Source organism: Centroberyx affinis, unplaced genomic scaffold (genome assembly GCF_046629955.1).
Source record: "Centroberyx affinis isolate AG114_WGS23_722 - 3 ecotype Tasmania unplaced genomic scaffold, CSIRO-AGI_Caff_v1 ptg002132l_1, whole genome shotgun sequence".
Lineage (NCBI taxonomy): Eukaryota > Metazoa > Chordata > Actinopteri > Beryciformes > Berycidae > Centroberyx > Centroberyx affinis.
In genome coordinates this window covers 180,686-193,805 of record NW_027280453.1, presented here as the reverse complement: position 1 = coordinate 193,805, position 13,120 = coordinate 180,686, and the positions used below count along the sequence as shown (strand labels likewise).

Here is a 13,120-nt window from a genome sequence, read left to right as displayed (position 1 = left end):
ACTGGGACACGCTTGGCACTCACTTGCAGATAATGAAAACACTGTTTTCAGGCCCTGAGTCTAACAGTCTAGTTTGTCCTCTTTGTTGCTATGCTGCTACATCCTTCAGCTACAAGGAAACTACAAGATGTGCTATAAACTTCATATATATAAGAAAGAAACTGATAAGGGAAGAGATTTTTAAGTCATCAGTATTGCTAAAATGTTATTAATTCCCTACCCTATCCATACTGCAGTGGGAACTGTAAGTCATTATGCATAAATAGTACATTTATTGTTACAACCTTATCGATGTGCCATCATATTTTTCCCTTTCACACCAAGAAAGAGATTCTTTACGCAGAGATTATAAGGAAATGTACAGTGTAGACTTCATGAAGACCACACCCCAAAATTTGTAGTCTTTGTACCAAAGACATTAGGTCACATTAGGTATCAAAAACATCACGTTAATTCAACACAAAGCTTAACTCAGTCCAGCCAGTGAATTATTATTTTTTTTTCTATCACCATAACTGGCTGGTGTAGCAAGTCCGCGACTATCGACTGTGAACAACCAGCACCCTTGTTCCCATAGTGACAGGACCTCTGTGTGCTGGCAGATAATCAATAACTGACCGTCCTCCACACCCAGCCTTGTGCCCCAGAAATTTCATCAAGACGATGGACATGGCGAGCTGCGCCACTGCTGCAGCAGACAAAGGCTTAGTGCTTGCAAAACCTCCTTTCCTGTACAGGTGCTAGAGATGGTAAAACAATATTAATAAATCAATAAAAATTATCTCAAAAAGCAGCATGTCTTCGTTGCACAATTCAAATGCATTTTTTTTTCTTTACTATTTTTTATTATGAATTTATAAGGCTACAGAGAAGTTGCCAAGATAGATGTAGAGACAGTGCATGACCATACAAGCCACATGGATGTAACCTAATCAGAGCAAGACATCAACAAAATGAGAAGCCACATATTCAAGATGATACAATAACCTAAAGCCATTTAGTTGAAGCAGCCACACTCCTTAGTAAGTGTTTGTGTCCCTGTGCATGGGGCGTAGAGAAATGGAGAAATTGCTTCCCGCTTGCTCTCTGACATATTTTAATACAAGCCTGTGAGTGTGATAGATTTCACTTACCTCCAGTGCATCTAGGTGTAACACCATGTCTGCTCCAGCCCTGCTATATAATTGCATTGCTGTCTCTTTCCTACTTTTCTTCCCCCCCAAAGCTGCATTTATTTGCTGTGCACTAGATGGGAATATTGCTGGCTGGCTTGTAGGGGTCGAAACAGAGCATCCTGTGGGATTAGGAAGACTTATGGTTGCTAATGGCAGCCTCAGTAACATTTCTATTAAGCCTCAGTTCCACAGACAGAGCTGCCGTCTACCTGATCTATAGGACTCTATTTATCACAATCATCAATCGATCTCTGCTGGAGGGCCAGTGGGCGGCTGGTGTCTATATAAAATCAGTGCTCTAAGACACTGTCGGATAAAAATATCCTTTCCTTTTTCAGTGAAAAGGTCTGTTCTCTGCAATCCAAGTTGTGCATCTTGTTTTCCCAGTTCAGCATGACTTCCTGCTTGCACTTTGATGAAAGATTGTATCAGTAACATGTTTTTGTTGTTTGGTTTGCCATTTTCCTGGTGAAGGATTATAGCATATTGCATTATTTTGGGTTTAGTCTCTAACAAAAAGCATCTCTTGTGCATTTATGCAAAACTAATTTTATTTCCAGTGATTATCATACCAAATGATGGGCTTTTGGGCTTTCAGTGTTATATGAGCGATATTACTTTCTCTTTTTAACTGCCAGAAATGCAGTCTGTTTGCCATTTCCCTGTAAACAGTTCCTCTTGTGTTGTTTAATTTCTGAAACCAGAGGGACCACCATGTAAGGAGTTTTGGAGATGACTGAAATTAATATATATAAGGAGGAAAATTAATACATGAATGAATGTATGAATGAGTGTGGGTTTTTTTGTAGAATTTTGTGTTCTGGAATAAAAATGTCCCCTTTTAGGCCTCTGTTTTCCCAAAGGATCTACCACTATCAGGGGACACACTTTTGGAAATCATTCCCAACAAATGTCAATGTCTTTGCAATACAGCGTGGTTGTATTAATACCAGTTAGAAACCTGCTTGGTGGTCCTGTACTAGGCACACATTAGTTATGTGTGTATATTGTGGCATGAAAGAAGAAATTCTGGGTAGCATTGGTTGAACAGAGCAGCACATTTAAACAAGCCTGCCAGGCTGCACAATTTTAGGTAACTCGTCATTTTCAACCTTCAAACTGGGAAATCACAGGATTGTCCATGCAGGCTCCAAGAGGTTCTATTTTATTGAATAAGAGATCAATTCTGACATGCTTAGTAATGATATGATTTGAAAAAGTGTCAGAAGTTGCTGGATGTTGTTAGAATTGACCATTGTCTCTCTTTGAAAATGAGTGATATCCAATTTGTTGTTTACTCTTTGCCGCCTTAGTCTACTGTCACTGTAACATGTGTTCTAGTCTAGTAGACTATAAGTGTAATGGTGTCACAAAGCATTTCAATGTGTTGTGTGGTTCTGACTCCTCTGTCTCTCATTGCCAGCCACAGCACACAGTCATCAGAGGAGGCTGGATTTAATGACCCGAGCTTACTGGAAAACCTCCAAAGTAATCACGTAAGTAACTCCAGGGTTCCCCACCACCCACCAGCAGGGATGGCTGCTGTTTAGGGCAAAGTTAAGAGGGATGTAGAATTGAATTGTATGTGTGTGGTTGTATAATGTCCTCTTGCCTTTTTAAACGGGTCTTACTGATGTGATATACTTGTGTTGGCTATATGCTAGTCTTTTGAATGGTGACAACTTACATTTATTTTGAAAAGGCTACGATATTTTAATTCAAGATTTTTTCATTCAGACTTTTCCATTCTGTGATGCTTTCTAGTATGCATTTTTTGTTATATACACTAGACTTACTAGACTTTTCTGGGGCAAAAATAAGTGTTTTGACAGCCAAATTGACCTCCTGTGATTCCCTGCAATATCAATTTGATTAAAATCATGCCGAGGGAGTGACTATTGTTTCCTCGCAAGCCATTGTAAACACACACAGGCAAACACAGACTAATTAGCTCACTCTGACAGGATGAAGGCCTGCTTCGTCCTCGTTAAAGTAATTATGAGCCATTTGGAATCCTAGAATTCCAATTTGTTTATCCAGTGTGGGGAACTGTACAGTTGTGCATAGTCTTCATGCAGAGCACACAACTTCTTGTCAGTGATTACTTCAGTGTGAGGAAATCGATTAATAAAGCATTCTGCCTCAAAATGGGGACTGTCACGTGCATTTGGGGACTGTCAGAGGAGCTGAGAGGGGGGGCAGCTGCCACCTGTAGTGATGAAATGGGTGAAAGCTGTGATTGATTGGCTGGTTGAGTCACTCGGTTGCCAGACAGCGTGGGGGAGGCAGAATGTCACATCTAATTACATACAGTAGCTTCGCCCAGGGAAGGGTAGTAATCCCACTGTGATGTTTGCTGTGTTATGACAGCAGAAACTCTCCACACATTAATGAGTTTGTCTAGGATCTGCTTTAGTTTTCTATTGATAGCCCTGCACCCACTGCTAATTACAATGTGTACAACACACCATTATTTAGAAACCACAATCTCTCTACATCTCTTGTAAGGATTTTGATTATGATTACTGTAATGGGGCATAGTTGTATTAGTATTTTGTTGATTGTGGTATTCTGGCACTTGTGTGAGTCATATTTGTTCCTCGTAATGTTTTTCTTGAAGATAAGTCACTCAATATGTGAGGAAACTGTCACTTACGTACTTTTGAAATACGCTAGAGGAAAACTGTTGTGACATTGGTATGAAATCCACAAGAGCTGAACCTTTTACGTTACAGCTAGTTAACATTACCTCAAACCCTCAAAACATCAGCTGAAATACCTTTTCAGACACACTACAACTCATCCATCAATGGACGCCCTCTCTTATATTGTACTACTATAGATCACCTTAAGTCCAAACACTTTGGCCACTGATAACCTTTGGGTTATCAGTGGCCATCAGGAGTTTGCTTACTTAAACATTAGTAATCCTTATCATTATCAACAGTTTTGCAGCGCTTTGGGCTGTTTATAGGAGTGATGTTGATACAGCGGTGAGGGGGATGGCGGACTAGTGGAGAGGGGAATTAACAGTGCTGACAAAAATAAACATCCCCTCTAGTGCTTTTCATGTTCTCTTGAGTCACTGGACATGTTCTCCGCCCGCAGAGCTTCAGCAGTCTTCGTGTTTGTTTGTTTGCTCACCCGGGCTCTCTGCATGGTTTTCTATGACCCCTTCAACTTTTTCCACACTGGCCATGTCCGAAGCGATGAGCGTCTGTCACTGTTGCCGTGACACAGATTACCCAGGAGTCCGTGGGGGCGAGAGCCGGCAGCGGCGTATTAGCTGTCACATCTAATTGTGCCATCAGAGCCGACTGTGGGCGCAGCAACGTGCTCTGCACTCTCTGCCTAGGTGACCATCACCCTGGCTGTCACACGCACACACACACACACACACACACACACACACACATATACACACACACACACGACACACACACGACACACACACATGACACACACATGCGACACACAGACACACATGCCTGCATATACACTTGGGTCACACATATGCACACCTGCACACACACACCCTCTCTCTTTGTGTCTTTCTGTCACATATATATGCACACACACACACACACACACACACACACACACACACACACACACACACACACACACACACACACACACACACACACACACACACACACACTCGTCCTTCAGAGTCTACCTGTCAGCCCAGACCAGATTAGCATTCTGGTAGGAGGCAGAGGGGTCCTCACAGCCACCTGGCCTGTAATAGACTCTGTGTACTTTCATTTGCAAAAGGCCCTTTGATTTGCCCTCCCTCCTTCATTCATGGCTCCTTTGTTCCCAGACAGGCAACGCTCTTCAAAGAGATATCATGACAGACAGTACAAGGATAAAGGCAGATTTAATAATATGTATGCACAAAGCTTTTTGTTCTATAGGTGGTTTCATAGAATTCAACTTAAATGGGTGTTGGCTTGAAGGAGCAATCTAGTGGAGAAACTGTGCTGTTTTAGAATTACATTTGGATAGACATTTTTTTGTAAGAATACATGCAAGAGACTAATCCACAGTCACCAATTCATAACATGGCTTTACCATGCACGATTCATGTACTGTACGATCATTAAAGGGACACGAGCACCTTTTGTCTGGGTGCTGTTTCTTTGAGACATACTCATTATCGGTTGCTTGTAATATTGGCGATCTGGGAATTTAAGCTTATTCTAATGTTGCAGTCATTGTAAAAAGCAATAGCAGTCGGATTAGAGTCCATATTGTTGCTGTATGATTTATCCCTAGTGTAGCCCCGGGGGCTGCTGATATCCCCTCCCCAGCTGAGCTCACTGACTGTAGGCTGGTGGTCCTGCAACCCCCAGATAGGAGCCTCAGCAGATGCCTGTCCCAGTCTACCCCATGGCTAGCTTCCCCAGTTATTAACGTCAGATGCCCGTAGAATATAGGCTAGGCGCAGTGTGTTTTTTTCATTAGATGATACAAGTTTATATTGCATGCACAAGCATGATTCACCAAGCAGTCATACAGTAAATGTATGTCAGCAGCTGGGGAACTGGCATTCTGTGGGATCCTATTAAAATTATGGAACTATTGCTTTGTCTCCAGCGGCTATTAGTTTACAGCCTAAAGAGTGTGTGGCCAAACATGGCTTGCCAATGGCTGAGCCACCTGTGTTTCATAGCCTGACTAAACCTGACTGAAGCTGCAGTCAAACTACAACATGAAGGATGGCTGTTTGTAGACTGTTTAATGTAAATAAGCTTTGTCCAGTATTCATTTGTAGTTGGTTGTAGTAAATTAACATTTGTTTCACAAAATATGTGACTGGAAGAAGAATAGTGATGAAACATTCAGGTGTTTCATTTGTTTTTCTGTTCTGTCTCTGTAGTGCTGAAATGAAATGTTGATTTGGGGTGCATGATTTGCGCCTGTTATTTTCAAATCCTGCTGCTCTTTGTCTAGATGGCTAATCAATGGAGATGCATACCAGACCATACTACACAGTAGTCAGGCCCCACCAGGTTGATCAGAGCTAATGAAGACAAGGCGCATGTCCTATTCAGAAAGCATTATTTAATTAGCTTTAAATAAGAGATTCAAAGCGTTAGTGGTTATAATCATTTGATAGGGTCATTACTAGAGTTGTTGTTCTGATTCAAACTAAGATAACTATCAGTGCGATTAGGTTCACTGGGGCTGGACGATAATTCAATATTATCGTTTATCGTCTTTCAGTGGAATCATATTGTGATGATGTGAAGACATTTCAATATTAGACACATTTCTGCCATCTAAATTGGTGATGACAAGCAAATTTTACTTAAAAACTCTCATAAAATGAGGTATGGTAGGAATATTATTTGAATATTTCTGTTTTGTTTGACAACACACCTAACATTACCATTTGGTTCAATGAGATGAACATTAATTTGATTATTTAACGTGATTTTGCATACATGAACCATATCGTGATATATACTGATATCGAGAAAAATCCTTATGATTATCATGATATTGATTTCAACCATATCTCCCAGCCCTAGTTCACTGAGAAATTTAGTATTATAGTATTTCTAAATAATTAGATATAGCATTTCCAAATAATTCATGTTTGCTTTGTAACCTGCTCAGGGGACCAGATGGATGGCTTAAGACAATGCAATGCCATGAAGTTTAGACTGTTTGAAAATCAATCTAGTGTACTTTTTGTGATGGACAACATATCTGACACTTGATGTGCCACTGTCTGAACTGTCCTGATGTGGCAAGCCTCACCCATCTGGTGCCCAAAATAGGTTAAAACAAGTGCTAAGAATTACTGGCACGTACTTTTTGACTCAGGTCTGCTTAGATTTCTTATGAACAGGAGCAATTTATTATATGCATGACTGTACACTCAACACATATTGAAAGCGGTGTATGACTTTCTAGCAAGTCATGTGTGTCATCCATCCATAGGTATATGAAAGGAGCGAAAGGTGACCGTGTGACTCATGCAGATTCTGTCCAACAGTGCACTTTCTATGGATAATTTGCTTTAATGACTGTAACACTCTCTGTCTTTAAGATGTTTCTAGTTACTTATTCCTCTTTTTTTCTTGTGAGGTGTTTCATTAAAGAAGATCAAAAATCAAAGTCTCCCCACCCCTCCCCTCCCCGCCTCCCACCCCTCCCCTCCCCCCCTGTAGCCTACAGCTGCTGTCATCCTGGAGTTCATGACCATGATGGCCATCTGTCACACTGCAGTCCCTGAACGCACCGATGGCAAAATCACCTACCAGGCGGCTTCTCCAGGTACGCTGCACCCTCCTCAAGCATGACAAAACTTAGAAATAGCAGAATACTGTTTCTGGCTAACTGCTGCCCTAACACCATCCCACTGTGTGGGATTCTTATTTTAGCCCAGAGTTTGTCAAAAATATCAGTTAATCCTTAGTAAATAGAGAGTTAATCTAAAGGGAAAAGGGCCTTATGAAAATATCTCAAAAGACAGAAACGAAGAAGCAAACAAACAGAAAAAATCAGGATAGCAAACAAGTCATCAGTCCTGATTCTCAAGATGTCAAGCCTAGATAACAGGGAACCTGGTAGCTAATCAAATTTTGTTTTTCAATTCTTTTTGTTGAGATATTTCATTTTCAGTTCAATTTCCTGTTTTCCTTAGTAAATGGAACACCTCACTACTGTGTTCAGACACCCATATTTCATAAAGTTATATAATCATACAGAATAGGATGCCAGGAACTGATGTTGCCTGTACGAAAAACACATGGTACTTTGATTTTCTTGTTAAATGAGGCTTAATTGGACCTACAATACTTTGATCAACCAAGGATGAAAGTGTTTGAGTGGCAGTGATGAGGTTTAAGGTCTGTTTCTCTGCATCTTCTGCTCCACATTTCATCAGGTAGACCCACTCTGTAAGAGTCATTCCAGAATCTATTTGGCCACTTCACTTTTGGGTTTATGCACATAAGTTGTTGAAGAGTTTGACTTGGAAAATAAGCATTTTGGAACTTTCTTAACTGATTACTTATCAGAATACAGGTCTGTGTTACTCCAGAATGTAACCAATCATTTTACAGCTTTTTCTTTCCTTTTTTAGCACTGTATTGCAGTTACAGATTTGACTTTTAAATGAAAAGTACTACAATTTCTGCAATCTGTCTTAAGTGCCATTTTTACAGCTTTTGTCACAAAAAATGGTAAAAAAAAATTCACCACTGTATGTTTGATGTTCACTATTTTCCTTTGTAATAATTATCAAATGCCTTTTGATTACTTGAAAAGGCATTATTTTAATAACTGAACAATGCAACTACTGCTTCTCTTTTTGCATTTTCCTTTGATATGAGAGATAAGATGAGCCTTTTTTTAGCCTGACTACTTAGAACAATAATAGTTTTATGGAGCTTTGGGGTTTGAAGCAGAGCAGGGAATGGCTGCAAAGAGAAAGCTAGCTAAGTGAACTGTAAACAACATGCAGAAAGCTTTTTCTCTCCCTGCAGCATCCTCATGCAAGCTGCAGTAAAACATACCTGTTGCACAGCCTCCATTTCCTGCCCTCACTGTGAAAACTGTCTAGATGAATTAGTTTTATGTACCAAATATAAATGTGGTTCTTATCGTGAATGTCAAACTCATGTCCATGTTGTCTTGACAGCATTGTATGCCCACAGATTGTGTGTGCTCATCTGTAACATTTTGGGTTCTCTCTTTGCTTCCAAGATGAAGGAGCTCTGGTGAGAGCAGCACGGAACCTGGGCTTTGTGTTTTCTGGTCGAACCCCAGACAGTGTCATCGTGGAAACGGTAAGATGAACCAAGACAAGAGTATAATGAAAGGCACATAGGCTATTGAATTGATGAATGGATCCACTTTATCTTTAATATGGGCAAAAGGATGCCTTAGTATTTAGAGAGACCGACCCCTAACCAAAAAGTTGCAAGACCAATCTTGAGCAAGACACTGACTTCAGACTATCTTCTTGCGCAATGTTAGTCACTCTGGATAACATCAGCCACTTGCCTGAAAAGTAATGGAATGTAATATACTTATGAAAGGCTTGATGAGCAAAACAAATAATGAATTGTGCATTTCACCAGCTCATAAAACTACACACAGCCTCACTTTGCCCCATTTAACTGTGGCCATGGAAGACTACTGTGATTGGGTACTGAAGAGGGACACAAAAATGCTTACATTGTCCCATGCTGAACAAAAAGCCATTACTTTTTACCCTAGATTGGAAGAATGGAAGCCTTTCTTTTCATAAGAATTTGTTTCAATGACCACAACACATATCCCAACACATAACTATTTTTTTCCACACAGTTGTACTGTCTCTGCAGTCTGTCAAACTTTAACTTTAGTAACTCTCCATTTTGCCATGTTGCTCAGATGTTCCAGTGAAAACAGACCATAAGATAAAGCTAATACACAATGCCAGGGAGGATTCTGGCTTTTGTAGTCACATGTGCCAGTAATGGAAAATGGCTAACTTCACATCCGCTGTGATTATATTATAAGGCGATACGTCGGGTGTCCTCTCCGAAGCTAAGGTCGCTCATCGTGTTGTTCTCTTAATTGGCTAACCTGGTGATTGCACTTGGGGAAGATCCAGAGGCTGGAAGGCCAAAACCATTTTCTAATTTTGCCCACTGAGAACATCTTGCCTCTGAGACATTTGTCCAAGTTCTTAACCTTTATTAGGCCTTATAAAGCTCTCGGCGTCTATTTAATTATTCTCTCTTGTACCTAGCGGTCTCTACAATTAAGGAAGTTAATTGAATCTTACCTTATTATTCTCCCGCCATCAGCTCAGTGCAGGCAACTGATAAACACAGTTAAAGTGCAATTAAGCCTGATTGGAGAGGGGTTGCAGGGTTGGTTTGTGGTGTTTGAGATAAGATGTCTTAGAAGAAGACTGAGGCTGAGTTGAGTTGTCTCTTTTTGGAGTATACTGACACGTCTGTCTTTTTTGGTCTTAGCCTGGAACAGAGGACAAGTATGAGCTGCTTCATGTGCTGGAGTTCACAAGGTAGTACTTTCATAAATGTGTTGTTCTCATAATTAATTATTGTGTATACAGCTGCAGCATACTTGGTGATTTAGAACATGTTGTCCATACAGTTCTGCAGATATTACAGTACAACTTGTATCTGATTTGTGATGATGGTGCTGCAGGTCTACAGCAATGATTATATTTGCCATAGAATCCCCAAATGAATCTTAAGGAGTCACATGTTTTAGAGTGCGTCATCTGCCTTTTGCTCTCACATGATTTGTACTAATTAATTGTGAGACGTAGGTGTGATATCTTGTTACACGCTGTTTAAATTTGAATTTCAACAGACTTATGCTAGTTCAAATAGTATGTGATAATTTGCTTGTAGTGGCTGTAACACCTTATGATGTGCGTTCTCTCACTTCATTTCTCTCCCTCTCTCTCTCAGCACTAGGAAGAGGATGTCAGTCATCATGCGCACCCCATCTGGCAAGATCCGCCTCTACTGCAAAGGAGCTGTGAGTGTCTGTCTCTCTCCATGGCAACGCATGACAGGCCATCACCATCATTACCACAGGAGTGTTGAATGCTCTCTTCCCCCTGTTGCCTCCCTCTCTTGTCAGGAAATCATTTCAATGAGCGGCAGTAAGATTACCATATTTCAAACACGGGTAGCTAACAAAATAAAGGATACACAAACACAGTGTTTCACAATTAGGCATTGGGCTAAAACAAACAAACCAGCCTCAATGCACCTTTGCATAGGTTATACAAGTATCTGGACCTCTATTGGGTGGATACAACACCATTCATTCAAAGTGGATTACATCATTTGGTGTAATTTTGATGTTTTTTAAATTTTGAACACGCTGTTTCGTTCAATAGGGTTGTGATCAGTTGAGAGAGACTGCCATCGTATGGTTTACATAGTCTTCAGGCTCATCAAACCATTCAGTGACCACTCATGCCTTTGTGCCAGTGGAAGAAACCACACCCAGCAGGATAGAGATTATTTTCATTCAGTGAGGGTGACCATCCAGAATGGCTTTGTATTCACTATTCACAAATGTCAGGAAAGTGCATCCCTGCAGCTTTGAATATCATTGTATCATCTCCTTTTCTCTTTTTTTCCTTCATTTTCTGTGCTTTGACTCTGCAGGCTCAGCGAGTAGGTTGTGTTTTAGTAAAGTATATTGTTGATCTTGCTGAAACGTTTTGATTACTTTTATACAACATTTATTACACATTATTAATGCTCAAACATAAACTAATTTATCCATGATTCAGCCCTATTTGCATTTATTTTTGGTATTCCCTTCTAATTGCTTTTTAACCATATGACCATTTCAAATGATGTCATGGTTATCGGGCAAATATGAGGAAAAACAAAAATGATAGACTCATAAGTGCTGGATGCAGGCTGACTCACCCATTTAGCCACTCACCCAAGGATTTTTTTTTTTTTGGGTGTCAGTAGCCAATGACTGTTCGTTTCCCTTCAGGACACAGTGATCTATGACCGTCTGGCTGACAGCTCTAGGTACAAAGAGATCACATTGAAGCACCTCGAACAGTTTGCCACTGAGGGTGAGTGGATAAACATCGCCCCCTGTCTACCAGAAGTAAAACATCATGTAGGATGTTTCTAATGTCGATGCATCCCTTGTTTATTTCTCCCTGGTAATAATCATCACTCGATAATCAGTTGGAACAGATGCAAGGTTTTTTTTTTTTCTTGAGAGTTTATCCTTATGGGTCATTTTTGGATGACCAGTTAATGTCATTATAAGAAGAAGCAAGGAGAAGCAACGTAAGACAATGGAGCTGAAAGAAACTGCATCATAGGCTGTTCTTTTTGCTCTGTGTTCATACTGCCCCCTTGTGAGACACCAGCAAAATGATGTCATCGGCAATATGTGATGTAAGCTAAAGATAGCACACAGGACAGATTCTGAAGATCTCCAATCACAGTAACGTGTAAAGGGCTGGATAAAATATAATAATTTCCTTTAGTTTTTTGACAAGGAGTGTAACATTTAATAAGCTTATATAGTTTAGAATTTGGTAATTTTTGCATTAAATCTGTTGAGAGATTTTAGTCTTTAAACAGATGCACATTGATATGGACTACAAACATGATCAGTGGAACAACACACAGACATCATGTGCCTGTTAATCTGTTAGCATCTGTATTTAACTGGCTTTGGAGTATTAAATGGGTGGGGTTTAACGCATTAGGATTATTCAATTCAGATTTTGCAATTTAGATAGTGTCAGGTAAGTTATTAACTTGTCAGTCATAGAAAAGTATATTTAAGTGCCTTAAAAGTACTTCCCTGTGACTGTAGTATTGCTCTGGTGCTCATTGTGTGGGAAACCCCACCCATCTGATACATTAAGTAGGTCAAAACAAACACCAAGACAACACAAAAACCAGGATTTCTAGGCAGGTCTAGAAAGTCTAGAGAAGTATGGAAAATAAATTTGGTAATTTTAAGTCTCCACTAGAGAACAGTGGAGAAAAATATGACCTGCCAAAAGGCCCAGAGAAAACAAAATGAAAAGTTTAGAAGCCACTACAATGCAGAGGGTGAAAGTTTAATTGCTTTGTAGGTGCACAACAATAAGGTACTTCAAGAGCAAAACAGAACACAGTGATTGGCCTCTATACTGCAGGATAAGCAACACATTTCAAGCTTAGCGCTCTTCCTCAGGCAGCATTGAAAATGTATTGTGTGTATTGTATGCTGTGTAGCAAACCCCACCCATCAGATACTAGGTCAAAACAAATGGCAAGAAAACACAAAAAAAGTTCTATGCAGGCCTAGAAAGTCTAGAAAAATATGCATACTGAATTTGGCAATTTTAGGTCCTGTTAGTTACATTGCATAGCCACTATCAGCATAAATCCTATTGAACACCCTTAAATCAACAAATTAAG

At 40.1% G+C, this 13,120-nt stretch overlaps 1 protein-coding gene across 4 annotated transcripts in view; it reads left to right on the top strand.

Moving 5' to 3' along the window:
- Positions 1 to 13,120, top strand: part of atp8a1 (ATPase phospholipid transporting 8A1) — a 110,805-nt gene that overhangs the window by 50,708 nt on the left and 46,977 nt on the right. For all 4 annotated transcript variants that reach the window (XM_071531775.1, XM_071531773.1, XM_071531776.1 and 1 more), the window contains 6 exons: positions 2,599 to 2,671; positions 7,361 to 7,466; positions 8,901 to 8,983; positions 10,163 to 10,212; positions 10,628 to 10,697; positions 11,682 to 11,766. In XM_071531775.1, coding sequence (XP_071387876.1) covers positions 2,599 to 2,671; positions 7,361 to 7,466; positions 8,901 to 8,983; positions 10,163 to 10,212; positions 10,628 to 10,697; positions 11,682 to 11,766 — 467 coding nt within the window. The remainder of the gene's footprint in view (positions 1 to 2,598; positions 2,672 to 7,360; positions 7,467 to 8,900; positions 8,984 to 10,162; positions 10,213 to 10,627; positions 10,698 to 11,681; positions 11,767 to 13,120) is intronic.